The sequence below is a fragment of the Emydura macquarii genome, unplaced genomic scaffold (assembly GCF_026122565.2).
Source record: "Emydura macquarii macquarii isolate MOO-44397 ecotype Brisbane River unplaced genomic scaffold, CSIRO-AGI_Emac_v2 contig_2422, whole genome shotgun sequence".
NCBI classification, from domain to species: Eukaryota; Metazoa; Chordata; order Testudines; family Chelidae; genus Emydura; species Emydura macquarii.
In genome coordinates this window covers 31,808,455-31,828,414 of record NW_027132559.1, presented here as the reverse complement: position 1 = coordinate 31,828,414, position 19,960 = coordinate 31,808,455, and the positions used below count along the sequence as shown (strand labels likewise).

Genomic DNA, 19,960 nt, shown 5'->3' with positions numbered 1-19,960 from the left:
CATCTCATATTTCCCAATGCACTGTACCAACCAACTTTTAAGAGTTCTACCTAAATGTCCCAGGATTTGTCTGCACCAAGAGATGTTACCCAAAGTTTTCCATTGTTGCTGTGAATGTGGTGGCTGTTGGTAGAAATAGTGGGAATACCAATGTAGGAAAGGGATCATGGACTGACAGCGTTCTAAGTGCTGTGTCATGTAGACCTTTTCTGAGCAAGGTTAGAGAACATACGGTGGGATCCATGAAGGGCCTCAGGCATTGCAACACTGAGTGTCATGGTGCCTAACTTTTATGCTCCAAGAAAATTAGAGGAACAACCCTGAGATCTGTAAAGTCGAGCTCGGCACTTAGGATCCCTATACAATGAATGGGGAGAAATAGGCGCCTTAGAATATGATCCAGAAAGCCAGCACACTAGGCGACATGCTGCCTAAACTTGCCAAGGGGAGATACTGAGCAGAGATGAGTGTGCCAAAGCCTACCCCTCTCTTAGATATAGGTACCTAAGTCCGGGCTGCAGTGAGGTGCCTATATCTGCTTGTGATCCACAAGTGGGATCGTGTCTCCTGGAGTCAGGCAGATGAGATACCTAAGCTGTTTCTTGCAGGACTGAGTTAGATGCCTGCCTGGCTCTACACAAAGTGGCCAGAGGAAGAGGTGGTGATGCCCAGCTTGTAACTTTTAGCCCCATGGTTAGAGCACTTATCTGGGATGTGGAAGACCCAGGTTCAATTCTCCCCTCACTGTCAGATGTGGAAAAAGATTTGAAAAAAGGTCTCACACCTTTCAGGAAACTGCTCAAGCAACTGAGCTATGGGATAGTCTGATGTCAGGCTCCCTCAGTCTCCCCCATGGAAGCTGTTACACAGTGGCTAAATAATGAAAGAGTGATTGGAGAAGAGGGAGTGGACCTGAAGTCTCTGACCTCCCAAGTGGGTGCCCTAGCCACTGGACTAAAGAGTCACTCTCATTCTCTCTCTCTCTGGCCTTCTGAGCAGGTACGTATCTACAGTGGAACAGCCATGCCCAGGCGAAGAAACATAGGCACCCAGGGAACCTGTAACCTGAAAACATAGGAGTTGAGTGATTTAGGTGCCTACAGGGTTTGGCAGCAGTTTTGCAGATCTCTGTGATGCCCAGACTGGGATGTAAGTGCCTAAACCTCCGATTTAGATGACTTTAGATGGAGTTTAGATGATTAAGTGTTTTTGTGGATCCCACCCATAGAGGATAAAATGCAGGTGGTGACCTGGAGCCCTATCTACACTAGCACTCCCACCACTGTTGCTACTGGCAGAGCTGCACCAGTGGCAGCAACATTGGGAAATTTTTGGCTAAAAAGCCTAGCACAGAAATCCATTTAACTTGATCTTTCGCTGTGGAAGCCCGTAGGAGGTGGAACTTGTTTTCCTTGGGCCTGTGCCTCACCCTAACCCACCCCACTCTACAACGGTGTATGAGGGACCCTTTCAGTAGTGTTTTCTCTTCTAATCACAGTTTGGACCTCATGGAAGATTAGCTCTTTTTTCAGTGATGCCATTGTTTAGGATTTTGTTTGGTTTGTCCATTGCGTATGGTATGTTCTAATCACTACTGCTTGTTATTAGGATTTTGTATTCATTCTTTGTGATGCTTCCTGACAGCCTTCTAGGGCTGGTAGGTGCTTTATAAATAAAATTATTATCACCACTGCCACATTGCCTCACTATAAGTGGAGATAGCTGTATCATTAACTTGACACCCAATTACTATGTTTGGAAAGGCATACTTGCATCCTTAGAGATCTCAGAAGTGACAATACACGGAGATGCACACAACAGTAAAAGATACACATCTTCTCACTATGCCTGATGGGAATTATGATAAAAAGATGGAGCTCTTCTTAAGAATCACACCTGGTTGTCCCTGTTAACCAGGCACTTGTCCATGCTGAAATAAGCACTTCCTAAATAATTAATCAAATTTACTTACAAGAAATGAGTGAAAACAGCTTCTGCTTTAAACTTTCCTACCAGGAGCTCTTATAAAATATAACCTACCTGAATTTATTTTTAGTTTTTCATTTGGTTGTTTACTTGCACAAAGAACTGAATATCATTATTAGCAAAAATCCAACATAATTTTTTTTTCAAGTAGCTTGTTTTATATAAAATAATTTCGTTTTGCACCAAATTCATTTAAGTTGTGAATGAGTAGTTTTCCTGGGAACTATAATTGATAGGCAAGGCATAGAGCAGCAATGTAGGTACACCACCTATTAAAATACACACGCATCTGTTCTGGACAACTTTCACTCATGCAATTGCTATATATGCAGGCAAATCAGTAGTTTGCCAGGTGCACTGATTTACAGGAATTTTGAGGGGGAGATAATCATTCTACATGCAGCTGAAAATATAGCCAAATATATCAAGGAAGATGATACACAGAAATCAGCAGAATTATGATGTTATTACTTAATTTGGGGGGGGGGGGGGGAGGGTTATTTGTTTTGCACAGTGGCTCACTTATCTGCAACTTTCAAATAATACTCCGTCTCTAGCCTCTTCATGAAAAAATGGTAGAGGCCAATGGGGTGTTTGTTCACTTTACATATGTCTAATATTTATATCACAAGTGTGATTGTTTGAAATCTGCCACCCTTGGTGAATGATGGACAGCATGCATTGAAGCCAGGGTAGACAGCCAAGCAATTGGAAATAATTATTACTGTACAAAAGAGAGAAAATAGAAGACAGCCCTTTTGAAATATTGATGCTGTTCTTTCAAAACGCTTATAAAATCAAAATGTTAGTGTTATATTTTAATTTAAACATCTGAAAATTGTGAATTTACAATTAATTGAGCCTTAATTGTCTTGATCCTTTCTTCCACTATGTACCAACATCGCTTCCTTGACACTGCAGTATCCACATACAGTTAATTTTAATATCATCCCCACTGCAGTGGTTTTGGAAAGGCTGTCTGAGCACATTTGCATTAGCAGGGATTTGAACAACATTTAAAGCCCTCTGTGATCTCAATTTTCTCTCCTCAATCCAGACACATCACTATTCTATCATTTTTGAAGCATTTTTCCCATTTTCCCCAGCCACTGGTGACTGTTGGCACACTAATAATAAAGCCACAGAGGAAGGTAATATAATGATGTGAAAATGTTGGAGAAAAAAACAAGCAGTCATGATTACTTTCAGAGACAAAGCATTTGGCAAAAGAATTCTATGCCAGCCAAATTAAACCTACTGGCAAATACATCATGTAAACCTAGCTTGCTATTATATTCCATACCTGGTAATGCATTAATATATGCATGATGTAATCATATATTTCTCCGGCAAGTCTGTTTTCTGGTCTCCAGGGAATAATGACAAACTGAATTCCTAGTAAGGGCACCAGGATTAATGTGGCTCTGACAGCTTTCATGTACATGTTGGACTCAGCCCGATGAGTATCTCTTAACTTGGTCACCAGAACTCGTACAATGTTAAGCAAAAAGAAAAAATTGACCTGAAAAAACAGAGTCTTTATTGATTAAACACTCAAATTTAAATACAAACCCCAGCAATGACAACAAATCACAGCTTCATGACCCCAGTCATAGCTCATAACAACAGCTCACTGGGTTTGACATACAGGTCAAAGTATGTAACCCTGGGTGCCTTTGCATACCTGGGGCCAGATTTACATCAGTGAAAGATATGCCACCTAAATCCCTTTTTGGGTAGTAAGGGCTCAATCCTGCAAGGTGCTGAGCACTCTGGCTTCAGTCTGGCAAAGCATTAAAATTATGTATGTAAGAAGTCTTCACTGAATGCAGTGGTACTACTCGTACTTAAAGTTAAGCATGTGCTTAAGTACTTTGCTGGTTTGGGGCATTAAGGACAGAATTTTCAGAAGGACTCAGCATTCACACTTGTGGTTAGATTTTCAAACCAACTCCTGCTAAAGCCGATGGGAGCTGTGCCTGCTCATCTCTGCTGGAAATCAGGCCATTTGGTACCTAAGGAAATGGTACCGCTTGAGTATAAGCAGAATGTGGGCTTTCCATCTCTCTAGACTATCTAGCTCATGCACTTCCACTCAGATGTCATGATATCACACACATACCAGTGATGGAGCTTCTGCACCAAAATAGGTTCTTGTCAGATTTAAAAAAAAATTCAAATTATTTTGCTGCATTATTCAGAGCAATATTTAAAATTGCTGTAACTCCATAAATAGAGGAGAGAGCATATCTGGGCCTTCCAGCCTGAAAAGCCATGATCAGATAAGCATCAGTATTGGAACTACTGAGAAATACCTCAAATGTTTTACGCTTGTGCTCTGCTTAAAAAGGAATAACAAACAATTTCCTGTGTCCCCACTCGCCACTTATTCTCCATACTTCCCCAGGCTTCACTGACTCAGATCACCTAACCTTCACTTTCAGAATTCCTTGAGGCAGCTGATTAAAAAATATCTGCCAAGGTAAAAAGACTTGGCTCCTTTGAACCTGTTTGCCACTCATGGTTTCCGCTGGGCAAAGAGCTGATATCTGGAGTATTTTGTAAAAACTGAGTTTCCATGACTCAGCCACATTATACATAGCACAGTTTCAAACTGGCAATTATAACCCAGCCCCTGCAGTCTCAAAGGCAGGGGGGCTTAGTTTGGCTGGGTATGAAAGAAAAAAAAAGGTAGCAGCTCCCTTCAAGATCACCCTCCCTTGTGGGTTGAGGTGATGGGGAGGAGGCATTGCCTGCGATGGTGGGGATCCCATAATCCATTGCCCCTGCACTCCTGAGAGAGGGGATTTAAACATTGTCTTTCCAGTGTAAGCACCTTCTCATGCCTGGATTAGCTCTATTTTAAAGAAAGATGAACTATTCCCTAGAAACGTGATAGATCTTTTTCTCAGAGTGGCTGAAATACACAGCACTGGAAAAGAGTGTTAAAAAAATCCAAAAGGCTTGCGTGCCCTCTGTCAGACATTATGACAGCAGAAATAATTTTAGGCTGCTTTAATAAATCTGGTGCCAGAAATGATTGTAAAGAGGAGGAGCTCACTGAGTATTATCATTTCAGGCAGGAAAATTTCTTACAACTCCAAGCAGGATGACTTGTTTTCACAAATGCTATATCATAAAACTGTCATACATTGTTTTCCATTTCCCATACGTGATTACAACAATTAAACTTAGAACGAAGATAGTAAGTTATTTTCAAAACAATTTTTGGGAGGTATAATGCATCTTATTATTGCTATAATCCAATAACACTTCTTAAAGGAGGAGGAGAAAGAAATTTTAGAGATTTTTAACTACTCTGAAACAGATTTGTGTCCATTTATAGACATTTCCACAACGCTCATCACCATCGCATTTGATTTTCCAGTCAAATACTGTGGATGTTTGCAAGTGGATGTTGGACTCCAAGAGGATGAAAGTTGGGTCTGTTGGGATGCTGACACAGTGCATCTGGGTGATAAGTAGAGATGGGATGATGTTTGGTTTGAATAAAACTTTCCCAAATTTCAGGGTGTTCAGATCTGTTGTACCAGTTTGGGCATCTTATAGTGACAGGACAGTGCAACTAATGGGTTCCCTGATGCATACACTCAGCTCTTATGAACATTAATGGAAGTTGCAGGGTTGGTGTTACTACATAGGCAGAACCTGTAGATGCCCAGGGTGGCAAGACCGAGTGAATGGGGGAAAAAACAAAAAAGACAAACTTGGGATTCCTAGCTGCAACTTCCTTGCTTTGCTTTCTCCTGCTCTGTGCTGGCCCTACTCAAGCCTTCTATTCAGGTTCTTATCCTCCCAGCCTCTTCCTCGTTTAGTTCCCTATCTGTTCCCTTTTAGCACAAAGCCCAACAAAAAAGGGCAATTAATCACTGGGACACTTTACCAAGGTCAGTGGTGGATTCTCCATCACTGGTAATTTTTAAATCAAGATTTGATATTTTTCTAGAAGTCACGCTCTAGTTCAAATAGGAATTATTTTGGGGAAGTCATGAGGCCTGTGTTATGCAGGAGGTCAGACTATATGATCACAATGTTCCCTTCTGCCTCAGAATCGATTAAATCCAATGCTGAATTATTGACTTGGTCTCACTCAGTCTGCCTACGCTGGTCTGGAACATAGTTATTTTACTTATACCACATATCATGCAGCACATTTATAACAAGTAAGGTGAACAAAGGTTAACTGCATTGAATAGAAGATTTTGTATTTTAAATAGCTCGGCCATGATTGTCAAAAGGAATTAGTGATTTTGGATGCCTCCATTTTTAGATTGTCCAATTTGAGACACCTTGAAGGGGCCTGAGTTTTCAGAAAGGGCTGAGCACCCACCCTCGGAAAATCAAGCCCCTCTGAGGTATTCCAACTACGGCATCCAAAATCACTAGCTACTTTTGAAAATTTTGGCCAAGCTATTTAAAATACAGAATCTTCTATTCAATGCAGTTTTGCATCATTTCCTAGAAGAGTAACTAAACAGTTAACATGATAACAAATAATATTCTTACCAATAAAGCCGCCATTACAGGTCCATGAACAATATAGAGCAAGTGAGTGTCAACACTCATCCAGCAGCTGGAGGAAGAATATATCATTAACTCACATACATTTTTATACATAGCTATAAAATATGCTAAGTACCTTTAAAAATAGATATAATACTCACTTGTCATTGAAGTATTTGGCTCTTGCAACAGCGTGAATAGATGCTGGCACTAAAGGAAACCCTAAAATGATTAAAGGTATAAATCAGTCTTCATATTTTTGGCATGCACTTCATGTGACACTAAAAAATAACATTTCTTCTTTTTAAATCACATATAAAAGGTTTTCAAAATTTTGACAAAAGAATTATAATTCCATCTGACTTTGGGTCATATAGTTTTCTCTGTTGCGAGATGTAGAGGGGAGTAAAGTGGCCGTGCAGAGATGTCAAGCTTCCAGACATCATGCTACTTTCTCAGCTCAGAGCTGCTGTCAGCTACTCCAGGCATGCTGTGATACAAACAGAGAAAGGGGGCATGACCAGCCACACTGGGGAGGAGAGAGGAACCATCCAGTTCCATGTGGAGTGTTCCTTTTGGAAAGCAGGGATGGTTGGTATGTAAATCTCAGCTGAACAGGGCAGCAGTAACTTATTCTGCATGCCAGGCTGCTTTTATCGTGGCGAAGGCCCAGGCCCTAGAAAATGTGTGGAGTGAAGCCAGGAGTCTTACAAGTGGATAAGATCTAGATGTATGTACTCTGCTAATCCTGCAGATTCCCAGCTACCATACATTCACATGGCCTTACTCCACACCTTTCTGTAATCAGAAGAGAGGATATGGTAGAAATGATGACTTCTTCATATCAGCTAACGTAAATCCTCTTTTGACACAAAAGGGGAGGATACCGCACTTACAGACAGCTGTAAGGGGCACATTTTTCTTTTTATGCCAATCCTGCATAAGGGAACCAGTTGTACTGGGCTGACAGCATGGAAACCTGCCATGCTCCATTCTCTCCCTTGACTAAAGGAGCGGACTTTATGTCTTCCAATCGTCTGGGTGGTCTTGAGAATCCTGCCCCTCTAGACTATGAATCTTGGGACATCCACACCACACTACTTTCCCACCCACACCATTTTACGGTGGGGTGATTCAGTAACCAAGCTGCTATTGCCTTTCCTTCTGCCTTGCTTCTGTTTGCATGCTCTGTCCCATTCCAACAGGCTAGAAACCAAGAAAAGGGAGTTTGTGCTAAAATGACAGCATTAATTTATACAACAATTTACTTTGTAAACTACGATGAAGCTGCTAAACAGGTAACTACCTTATCCAACAACCCCCTCCTCACTGCACAGCCCCTTCCATTGTCCATGTGTGTGGTGTGGGGCCCAGAAACACCATAGAAAGACCCTGACCAGGGATGTGTCTTGGCTCTGGGAAAAAACAGCAATGGCATGTCAAGCCAGGAGCAGCCAGGAAGCTGGACACATAGAGAAACCACCAGGAACTGTGTCACTCAGGTGTGACTGCTGGGTGCAGGTCTGTATGGGACGTGTGGGGAAGCAGCAGAGACTGGGCAGGGAGCTAGTGCAGAGAGGCCCCAATGAGAGACACACACCACTGAGTGATCCTGCCTGGAAACCTGCAAGTTCCTATTTGCTTTGAATAGAAGATTGGACTGAAGAGCGCACCCCAGGCATTAGGCTTGAAGAGTGTAAACCTTCTACTGGACTGCTCCAGGGGCCCCAATAAGAACTGCTAATTGTTTACTTTGAGTTGTAACTGTTTATGCCTCTGTATTGATGGTATTTGCAACATTTCCTTTTCTTACCTAGGAAGATACTCTTTCACTTGAGCTAAGTGTCTGAGTGGGACCCAACCGTGCTAGTTACGAGGGGGCCTAGCGACTGACTCACCATCAGCACTTGCCTCCGAGTTACAGAACACCCGGTGCACCACTAATACCTTAGAAGTTTTGTAGTAAAGCAATCATCAAGCATTTAACTAGGTAACTCAGAGTATTATGGTTTGGGGCTCTGGCCCCTTACTTCCTGTTTACTGAGTGGGAGTTCCCCTCCTCACCCCATACACACTGTTGCAATGCATTTAAATAAAGCAGCAACTTCCCAACCTGTAGTCTTGTGAGTAGACTTGTTTTTGTGGCGTGGAGTGGTCCCTTTACAACAGGTTTGGTATGCCACGGTCGAGCAGCTATAATTATTACCAAATTAAGAGCTACTGCTATGGTGGCATGTCTGGCTCTAGAACTGCCAGCCAAATTTCTGACTTCCTAGCTGGCCACTCCTTTTTAATATGTAATCTATTTCTGCCGTGGGGCCACCAGCAGTTATGCAGTGACAAACTAGCGCACCTTTTCTAGTCACCATTCCTGTTTTTGCGCACCCTACGGCCATGTTTTCGTATAAATACAATGCATTTATTTGTTTGTCGCCGCACCTCACAGTGGAGGTTACCATAGGGTCCTAAGTCTGTAGATGTTATATTTATAAATTAATACATTTCAAAGTGAACCCGTTGAAAACCAGTTTTGTTCCTTCGTGGATCAAGACTAGATTGCAGGCATGTGTTTAGTTTTCATGGGTTGATGGCACCATGGACATCTATAATAGGAAGAGTGTAGCTCTTTGGATGGTTTGCTTTAGATGTCAGTGATCTCATCAGTGCTTTTAGGAGAAACATAGAGACCTGAACTCAAACCTTGGCAAGCAAAGCTTTGTTCAGTTCACCTTTCAAGAGTGCCCCTGGCCAGAAAAGTGACTATGTGGAGATGATGTCATTTTGATCACTGTATCTGCTCCCTGTGGATCTTCAAGTGATATTCATTTACTCAGCTGCCAAAATAATTTCTCACTACAGTTAGGATGGCAGAGTCAATGCAGCTATTGAAGAGCAAACTGGATCTTTCTGCTTCATGCATCACTAACAACATTATTAGTAATGTTGCAGGTGCAAAATCTTTTAAAATGACAATGATGCACAAGAAGCAGCAGGAAGAACATAGCTCCAAAACCTATTTTCATGGAGCCACTTAGTAATAAAAAGCAAAATTTTTCATTTTCAGATAAAACCCTGCTTTTGCATATGCAGTGCTACACACGGTGAGAGTGGGGTTTTATTATTCTGTTAGGTGCATAAGTCCAGTGAATTTGGCTCTACACATTCAAATGTACATCTTAAGGTCACAATGGAAAGTTTTCATTAGTACATTACAGTTCAGCTGGCTCAGATTTATCTAGCTTTAATTTCCAGATGGGCCCAATATAACTCTTCAAATTTAGGCCAAATTGTGATCTGCCCTTGTGCAGCTTCTCACAGTTTGGAGGGGTGAACCAGAAGCGGAAACAGTGAACAAGGACTGCTCGTTCTTTACTTCTTCCAGGGTGAAAAACACACAGAAAGGGACAGGAGGAGAGGAGATCCTGGTTCAACTCTTTCCCCAGATCTATGCATGGAGCTGGGCTGGTGTACCAGAAAGAGAAGGGGAAATCTGTACCATCCTTATAAATGAAACAGAGTGTGCATCCCTTATGCTGACTAAGAAGCCCTGTGGGAGACCATACATCCTTAGGCACCAGGTACATCTCTCCAGCTATGTGCTGTCTCCTCTACTGGACTGTGAGAAAAATCACAAATTGTAGCCTCTAAAAAGCATCTGAAAGTAGCCAGTCCAGTGATAAATATGACAAATCCCTAGACGTGAGGCTTGTTCCTGCTATGGCACAAAATGGAGTTAGGCTTGAGTGCACTTCCAGTTACTTTGTGAAAGAATCTGTCTCAGCGCTGCCCAAATCAATGATCCTGTTGAATTAAATGCAGTTCAGGCTGTTTGAAACAGCACAACATAGAACAGTGTAACTGAGTGCACTTGAAACAATTTCTCCTGACCAGTGATTTAGGGGTAATTTATTAAAACACTGAAATAATATCAGGTAAAGAAAGGCACTTCAGAAGGGAATATTGCTAAAGTGGGTGGTTTCCTGAACAAATCATGCTTGAAATACACAATGGCCTCACGGGTCAGCATATTACAGAACCTATCCAATGATTTTAATTACCTCAGCAAGGGGAAACATGAGAAACTCTCTCAGATATTTTCTTTTCTTCAAATGCTATTTCTACCCTTGCTTTAGTGGGTCTTGTAAATAAAGCCAGCTCTCCTAGTGCTGAAATCGACAGCACTGAAATCAAATAATTAATTCTTATATTTATTCAGTGCTACACGTTTACAGTGTTTTCAAACACTGATGAGTCACATTCACTAGCCATGAAAAGGGAGTTTATGTTAAAATGGAAGCATTCATTTACACAACATTTTACTCTGTAAACTAAGGACTAATGCCATCATGGCATGTCTTATACCATAGCCATGTCCTAGAACTGCCAGCCAAAGTTTGGACTCCCCTTTAATGTGTAGGAAGGAAATATTTAAACTTGACCCAAAATGAAATGTATTCATTTCATTGTTCTCCTGATTGGGCCTCATCCACCCCAATAAAGCTGAACCTTTTGAACTGTGGAACCTTCATAAGGCTGTATGTGCTTGCTCTGGGGCAGGCTGAGCTATTCAGCTGACATAGCTTTCTCCAATTATGAAGTTGTCCAGGGACAAAAGACTCCCCCCACCCCCCTCATTTAGGGCTCATAATGTTCCATGCATTTTTAAACCCTAGAGCATCCCTTCTCATGAGCGTTGCTAATCTTACAAGAATGGGAGAGAGGGTTCTTATCTACTACGGAATTTGTATGAGAGAGATGTTCCCTGGGGCTTAAACTGGGAGAAACTCTAGAGTTCTGTTTAATTCTTCAGGTGTCTGATCAGTGGAGTTCAATGGAGTACTGAGTCCCATATAGCTCAGGAACTGAGGAGGGGTTGACACACTCTTAAGTGACATCCCACAGAAGAGGAGGAGCGCTGCATTCTGCTGTCACTTTCTACAAGGGACCTGTGATTGGAGGCCTGGGAAGTGAATGGGGAGGAGGTTGTTGACCCTTTAAAATAGGTATTAAGCAAAGGATGCAAGTTAAGGCCAGTTCTCATTTTTGTCCCATCTAGTTTATACCTAAGCCCACAATTCTTTTCTGGTGAGGTTTGGTTTCTTCCTACCATAAGTGAAAAGAAGTTTAGCAGATATGAAACTTGCAGAAGGGGTGCTGTAAATTTTGTTTGCTGCAGCTTGGGTTTGAAATAGATAAACATGGGCAAAGAATCTTGAAATGGATGTAAATAAGAAGCAGGACAAAGATCTCTGAGCTGCTTCCCAGATGTGTGAGTGGGTTTTATGAGGTGGGCTGGGCACTCATTCACTAGGAATTGGAATGAGACCAGAAATTCATTGTCTATAGCCAGCTAAAGAAAGTGTTGATGGTAAGGCCTTTCTGTCAACACTTACCTGAGCTAAATTTAGAGCAGTGATTTTCAAGTGAGAGAGTCTGCATCCCACTGTAATGGGCTGACTGTGTGTATCTGTACACGTTACTTTGTAGTGGCCAAACAATAGAGGATGAGGACTACGACTATTATTACGCCTAGCCAAGGGGCATCTTCTTTTGCACACACAACAGAGGCCTGCATATTTGGAGCTGAAGGAGCAGAGTTCTAGACATGGCTCCCTTGGCTTTGTGCTCACTGCATCTGTTCCATGCAGCATGTGGATTTGTAACTAACTGCATTCGCCAGGTGTTGTTGATGTTTACTTACTTATCTGTAAACCGCTCTTAGATACTGGATATAATAGTTAATATTATTACTACAGTGATGATTATGAATCCGATTAGGCACCCATGTCCTCAGGCCTCAGTGCAGAGCATGTTTATCCACCCCCATGTAGGTGAAATGCCTCTTTCACCTTTCCCCCACCTTCTTTTAAACATACAACACAGTTAATAAATACAAGCAAAGGACACAGTCTGTTTCATGTGGTTAATCTTCTGAAGAAATGTTTTGAGCTTTGGGAAGGATTGGTACTAACTTTTTCTTTCCTGCTCTGCATTAAAGAATGAAATGCTGGTTTTTTTTCTCCCCAATGCGTACTATAATTGCTTAATAATTAGCAAACAATGTGACAAAAATTGGTAAATTTTTATGTACACCTTATATGGGATTAAAAATTTACGTGTTCAACACTTGGACATTTTTTCCAGTTGATCCCAAGACCACTATCATCAATGACACCAACTCCTATTAATTTTTACAGATGTGTGTATTAATTATAGTAAGATCACTCATTGTCCAGTGCAAATGAAATCCAGCTTCAAATTTCGGATCCCAAGAGATCAATCTTCAGTCCTAATACACACCCATGAATAAAGCTAGTCATGTGTGCAAGTGGTGGCAGGATTGGGTCCAGAGAGTATTAAAGTTCCACAAACATTGGAAAGAAGTGACCGAGAAGATATGAACTATAAAATACATACCCCAGCCCAAGAGATAATACCAGTGCAAACGCTGCTCTTCAGCAAATACTGCCACCACAATTAGAGTATGAAGATATATGCCTTCGCAGAGCATCCAGAAATAGTTACATCCCAGCATGTATTGGTGAAAAAATTGCAGCACCTTGCAGCTTACCTGTTGAACAATTGGAGAGTATTAAATTACAGATCTGGATAGACAATGTCTGAAAAATGTATCTAAGCAGGCAAACAAAAATACCAGTGCTAAACTTCAAGACAATCTTTCCTAGCATTTGCTAGATTTCTTCATCAAATATCTTTGACAGGGTTATAACATATTGATAAATCAGACAAAGGGAGTAAATGTATCCTGTAATCGATAAAAATCAGGTGCCAATAGCAAAACTCAAAAAAACACTATCTGGCAAAACCACACTTTAAAACATTTTTGAGTCTGATTGGTTTCAGAATTGAAGTAAACAACTTGTTCTGAAAAGTCCAGACAAGTTCTGTGCAGAAGAGATACCAGCTGAGTCCTCCAAAAGGTCTAATTCAGCTGTTTTCCTTTATATTTATTCAAATCATTACAAGCTAGAAACAGCTCTCCTGTTTGATTTTATATCAATAATCCCCAAAGACATATACAAGGGATGGACCATATTTACAGGGACGTCTACACTTAGAATGATACCGTGGCACAGCTATGCCGCTGACCCTGCAGTGCTTCAGTGTAGATTCTACCTATTCCAACAGGAGTTTTTCTTTTGGCATAGGTCATCCACCTCCCCAAAAGGCAGTAGCTAGGTCGACAGAATTCTTCCATCGACCTAGCACGGTCTACACAGAGACTTAGGCTGGCTTAACAATACCATACAGTGGTGTGGATTTTAAACACCCCTTGCTGACGTAGTTAAACGGACCTAATTTTCTAATGTAGCCCAGAGGCCTAGAGATCTTATTCACTGCTTATTGAGGAAGAACTGCCATTGGAGTCAGTGGGAGCTTCTCCTGGTTAAGGTGCCTCTAAAGGTACATACCGAGTTACTGTACTTGGCACTGCTCTTATAGACGCAAAAAACCAAGGGCCAGACTGTGCCCAGCTCCTGTGCCACTTTTCCAAAAGGAAGAAGGTGTGAGGATCCTCTCACCTTTCTGACCTCTATGAGAGGTTAAGCATAATTGCAGCCCTTGTCCTCACTTGAGCACAAGCACTGCATGAGGCTATTGCTACTAGAAACTGAAAGGGGGCCATGTGAAGGCAGCACCGTGGCCGTTCAGTCAAGCAGAGCTGGCAGGAGCAGCAGAGCAGAACTGTAGAGGGAAGCCTGATAAGTCCACCATTTTCTGCCTACCTACCAAAGCTCCAATGGTGCGGTACAATTCCGTATCTCTCCCTAAATGGGTTAGTGTCAATAAAGTACAGTCAAGCTCAGAGGACTGAGCAGGACAAGCCCAGTTGCCTTTACAGTTCAGGATTTCTATAGGGTTCTAGATTTCCAGTTCTCTACAAATCAAATCTTATGGCCACTGGGTATGAGGAGAAGTCTATTTGTATCCATGGGGGCTCCCTGCATCCCAACATGCAAGGAGGTTTTGAGGATGGGATGGGATAGGCTGTTGCTGTGGTGTCTAGGTGAATCCACTGGCTTGTGGTGGGGAAGCAGAGGGACTTGAGAACACCAAGGCTGCAGTAGCAACTGTGGAGTGACAACTGCCATTCTGTTGCTGCAGAAGAAGATTCCTTTCCATTGATGTCTGTAGATCTTCCCAGGGCACAGTCTGATTACTCGGGCTATGAGGCGGGTTTAGGCTTTATTTGCCTCTTTGCCAAAATAGCTTCAAAGGAGACATTTTTTCTGTCATGCAAGCAGAGTACTGTACATATTATAGCTCTCTGAAGGACACAACCTGCTCCTTCCTAAAAAGGCTTGTTTTATCACTCCTTCGAACTGTCTTTTCTCACCATAAAGCACACACAGTTACTTGTGTTTCAGTACTTGAGTGTGAATTTCAAGGCTTATGAAAATGCAGAGCGGGCTGACAGAATTAACTTGAAGGGCTGACTTTATTTTCATCACTTCTTTTTCCACTTCCTGCACAGGCAGACTAGACAGTACATCATTTTCCACGGTGCATCTGAGTAGCTTTAACAAAGTACGCAGACAGAGGAGTAAGCTGTAATACAAATATTTGGTAGGAAAAAATAAAATCCTGGGGTTTTTTATATGGGCAAATGTGCTCATTAGGGTGCTTAAGTGCTTTTCATTTTGTTTTTCACTAGTCTGGGTCAATATGTGCCATGCCACAGCCCTCAGCATGTGCTGAATATAGCTAGTCAGCTGGGGGCCAACCTGTCTCCATTCACTTCTTATTGATCTCTCTTCCTCTTGAGCATTTCCTTGGCTGGCAGGCACACAGAGCTTGTAAAGATTACAGTTGAATCTTGTTGGTATTCTACCTCACATAAAGTAACAATGCCAAGGTCTAAAATGTCAGTGAACTTCTTTGGTGAACTCATCACTATCTTGCAGACAGAGTGGATCAAGACCAGCATGTCTTACATGGCCAGTGACAGCCAGACACTCCCTCGAGTGTTGTAGGGCACCAGCTTGACATCTTCAGACACACATTCCATCTAACAGCTATTGTGAATCCTGGTAATTGTCTGAGAGTGCCACCGTTCCTATGGGCACTGCGTCTGGTGTGTGAGTATTGAATGGTTGTATGCAGGCTGTCCCTGTCTCACATTAAAGGCCATTCTAGTTGGTGGTGCTGACTCTGGGAATGGTGCTGTAGAGTTGATCGCCAATGGCTCGGGTTTGGGAGAGGAAGAAATGATTGCTAGTTGCTGCCTGATGCTGTCTGGCCAACGACTGCCATATCAACAATTTTGTATGTCCCATCCGACATGGCATTGAATCTGGAATTCATTGCACTGTGAATGGCAGCTGCAGCTGCATTTTTCACCAGTACACGTCCATTCTTGTAGGAGAAGTTGAACAAAATCAGTCATTGTTTTACTTTTCTCTTCACATGGAGGATCTAATTCACACATAAGCACAGTGCAAGTTTCATAGACACTTACTGTATTTATTTCCCATGGTGCAACACTTCCCCAGCTTCATTTTCTTTATATTTATTTTTTCTACCCCAAACAATTAAAGTGTATAGCTTTCTAAATTAAATTCTGTACCTATCTGACAAGCTAATTCCCATACACCCATATCAATTTATGGCTTCTCTGAGGCACTTAGTCACTAGCTATGCAATCAGTTTAAGAAAACTATCAGGCTAGGCATGAGGGATGTTTGATTTGATTGCGCTTGGATCACATCTCATTAATGTGAGAAGAAATTCAAAAAAGCTGACTTGAATGGCTTAAACCTGGCAATCTATTAAGATGGATCATATTTAATGAACATTATTCAAAACATGGAAGAAATCAGTTTTTGTTTATGATGAACAAAATAGTACAGCATCTTTCATTTATGTACAAGTGGTGTCATGGAATTTGTGTGTAACAGCTACAGCTACAGCCACAGCAGTCTTTTTTCTTAGTCCTTATCAGTTCTAATAATGTAAGGAAAAAATCCTAATGCTGAACAAGAATTTACATTATTGGCACGCAGAGTTACCAAGTCATTTACTTGTTACTAAAGTCATGTTACTAAAAAAATGCTGGCAAATATAGAAGCATTGTATCAGCACAGGTTTGTCTGAGCTATGCAAAATCAACTCTATCCCAAACTAGGTCTCTGTAAAGTGTTTATGTTATTGTATATTGAAACTGCAAAAAGTTAAAGGAATAACTCTTCCATCTTTTACATTGCCTGATAACTTTGACTTGCATAATTTTAATTAAAAAAAAGGAAATTTAATGTGGCTCTGTCACATCTTATGCTCAAGTTACTTAGGGCAGGTCTAAACTATGTTGCCCAGGGATGTGAAAAAGCCACACCCCTGAGCAATGCGGTTATACTGACAACTCCTGGTGTAAACAGCGCTATGTTGAGGGGAGGGCTTTTCCTGTCGCCATAGCTACTGCCTCTCATAGAGGTAGATTAACTACACTGATGGGATGGGCTCTCCTGTTGGCGTAGTAACATCTTCACTGAAGCACTACTTCGGAGCAGTGCACGGGTGCAGCTGTGCCGCATCAGCGTTTTAAGTGTAGACCTGCCCTTAGAGTATAAGCTTTTTGAGGCAGAAGCTGTCTCCTTGTTATGTGTCTGTAAAGAGGCTAGCACAATTGGGCCCTGGCTTCTAGGTGATACCACAATAAAAATAATTACAGTAATAATAATAATAATATAATATTCTGCTATCTATTTCTTGGAGATATTTCTAGCTACAATACATAACAGAAATAATGCAGGAGATACAGAAACTGACTGGAACATCCTCTCATGTGGAAGGCATATATTCTTTCTTACACATATCTGTACAACCAGATTTTAGAAAGAGAAGCCAGAGGCTGGATTCTGTGAAGCTCTTAAGGACTAGAGCCATGATCCTGCCAGAAGATCCATAGCGGAGCTCCATGCAGAGACTTCATGGGGGTCCACTCATGTGGATTGTCTTGCAGGACTGAGACTTAAGATTTTGCATTATACTGCAAGTTGTGTTTTAGCTGCTGCTCAGTTAACTCAAGGGCACTTGCTTATATATACTTGCCACATCTCAGAAAGGACTTTCCATCTGATCGCCTCCGAATAAAAACCACTATTCAAGAGCTAAACATGAATTATTATTTCCACGTTATTATCAAAATCCATGAAGACTACATAAAAATAGCATAACACCATAAAATACAGTAGAAATATCACAGAAAATGAATCACTGTTTGATATTGGACACATTTTCATACTGTCTCATTAGTTTGGATGAATGGAGCCAACTTTGATCCTGACATAACCAAGAAAACTCTCGTTGATTTCCTGCCTGCCTGCCCTCCCTCAGAGCCATTCCCCAAAGCATGCAGTGGGTCAGGCTGACCTGGCAATCTGGCGTTTATACTTCGCTGGGCCAGCTTTGAATAACCTACTTCTAATAGTATTAGAGCAAATGCTGACTGCATGGAATAAAAACCTCTCACTTCAAATTCCCTCTCTGTTTATTTATGATCACTCTGGGTGTTTAAACAATTTCAAAGAAATAGCTCTGTGACAATGAGCCAGACAAGGTTATTATTTTTATATTAACCCCTCTTCGTGGGTCAGATTAAGTCAAAGGCTGCCAAATTTGCCTCAATTTGTTTTAAAGAAAAATAAATATATTAGATCCTCACTCGGGGGGTCAGTCAGTGCAGCTCCATGGACTTCAATGGAGCTCTCCTGATATACACCAGCTGACAGTCTGCCCCCTTGCATGGTTATACTGACGGCTGCAGTAGCTATATGTGATTTATTATCTGCATTCAGTTTGAAAATAAAATATTTTCTCAGACATTATTATTGAGCATTCAAAGGGAGTGAGTTGGGTTTTGACTACTGAGCTGCCTCACAGTTTCTTCTGATTATTAGATTATTATTCTAGGAAAGTATCCTTACATTCCAAATTGGACAAATAAGCAATAAAGGACTTTTCCAAAGTAATGTTATGCTAAGCAGTGTGCCTCTAAATCACTGGCTATCAGAACACATCATACTTGCTCATATGTCAGTACCTATTTTCAGAAGTTTATGACTCACCCATTACAACATGTTCCAGTCAGAAATATGGCACACAGGCTCGCAGCCTAAGATTGATGTTTTAATAAACTTTTTTAAAATTCACATTTAAAAAACAAAATGGACACAGTTGCTCAGCGGCACACTGCATTTTGTATAGCTTAGAGATATGGTATGTGCGATTTTAAAAGGGTAAAATTTTCAAAAGTGCCTACGCGATATAGGATCCTAAGTCCCATTTTCAAAAATGACTTAGGCACTTAATACCCTAAGTCTCATTGAAAGTAGAATCAGTATCAAGTTTCTAAGGGACATATTTGTAAAGGTATATAGGCCCCCTAAAAGTGCAGGTAGGCACCTAGTGGGATCTTCAAAAGCACCTATGTGCCTAACTCCCATAGGTGCCTACACACTTTTGAACATCCCACTATGGACTAGTTCCACAAAGGGAGTTAGGTGTCTAATTGCCATGCTAGGCACCTAAATCCAAAATTTAGGTCTCAAAACCTCCCACTCAGCTACCACCTAATCCTGTAGGTGCCTGAAGTCCTGAGGCACCCACATTTCTGTGAGTAAGGTCCCCATGACATCTAAAAATCTGTCAGTGGTCATGCACAAAGCCACCTTAGTCCTGATGCCTAGGTGCCTAATTCCCAGTGGAATCCTCACAGTAAGCATTTCTCCCCTCCTCCCCACATCGTGCCTGTGGGGCCCAATCAAGTAGCTGTGCTCAGAAGCTGCCTAACAGATAAGTCTTTGCACCAAACAGTGGTGGGGATACCCCAACCATATAAGCTTTAGCACAGTGGTTAGAGCACTCACCCATGAAGACCAGGGTTTCAATGCTCAATAATTGATCAGCAATAATTAGTCAATAACCACGATTTAATATGGTATGAAATTATCAAATAATTAGAGAGATCATGGATAAGTCAGAATTCAATGCACTAACTGAATTTATTAGAAAATTAGACATTAGAACAGTGCCATCATAGCAAAATCTGGAATACCAGTCCTCTAGTGATGACAAGCTGATCCCAGTCTTGGTTCTGAAAATGGCTTACAAATTGACATTCTCATAGCCCCCTCTTTATAGGTTGCTTCTATTATTTCCTCTTTTACACAGACAGATACATTACATATTTAGCACATTTTCTGATAAATTTCAGACATCTGTTATTTACTTGTAGCTTTTTGGTAAGTCTGTTAAATTTTGATAACATAAGCATCTGTTCTTGCAACTTAGGATATCACTAAAAATAACATTCTTTACTTAACCTTTCTTGCACTGATAATTTTTAGCAGGTCGGCAATTAGCTCATCTTAGCATGACTCCCAAAGCATCCTGGGGAAATCTGGCTCATAAACAAGCTATAGGACCTCTT

General features: G+C 41.3%; 1 protein-coding gene across 1 annotated transcript in view; it reads right to left on the bottom strand.

The window, feature by feature from the left end:
* The window catches only part of CALCR (calcitonin receptor), a 103,565-nt gene that overhangs the window by 24,738 nt on the left and 58,867 nt on the right, over window positions 1-19,960 (bottom strand). The window contains exons 8-11 of the mRNA XM_067561695.1: window positions 12,928-13,081; window positions 6,672-6,732; window positions 6,514-6,580; window positions 3,290-3,508 (exon numbers count right to left, since the gene is read on the bottom strand). Coding sequence (XP_067417796.1) covers window positions 3,290-3,508; window positions 6,514-6,580; window positions 6,672-6,732; window positions 12,928-13,081 — 501 coding nt within the window. The remainder of the gene's footprint in view (window positions 1-3,289; window positions 3,509-6,513; window positions 6,581-6,671; window positions 6,733-12,927; window positions 13,082-19,960) is intronic.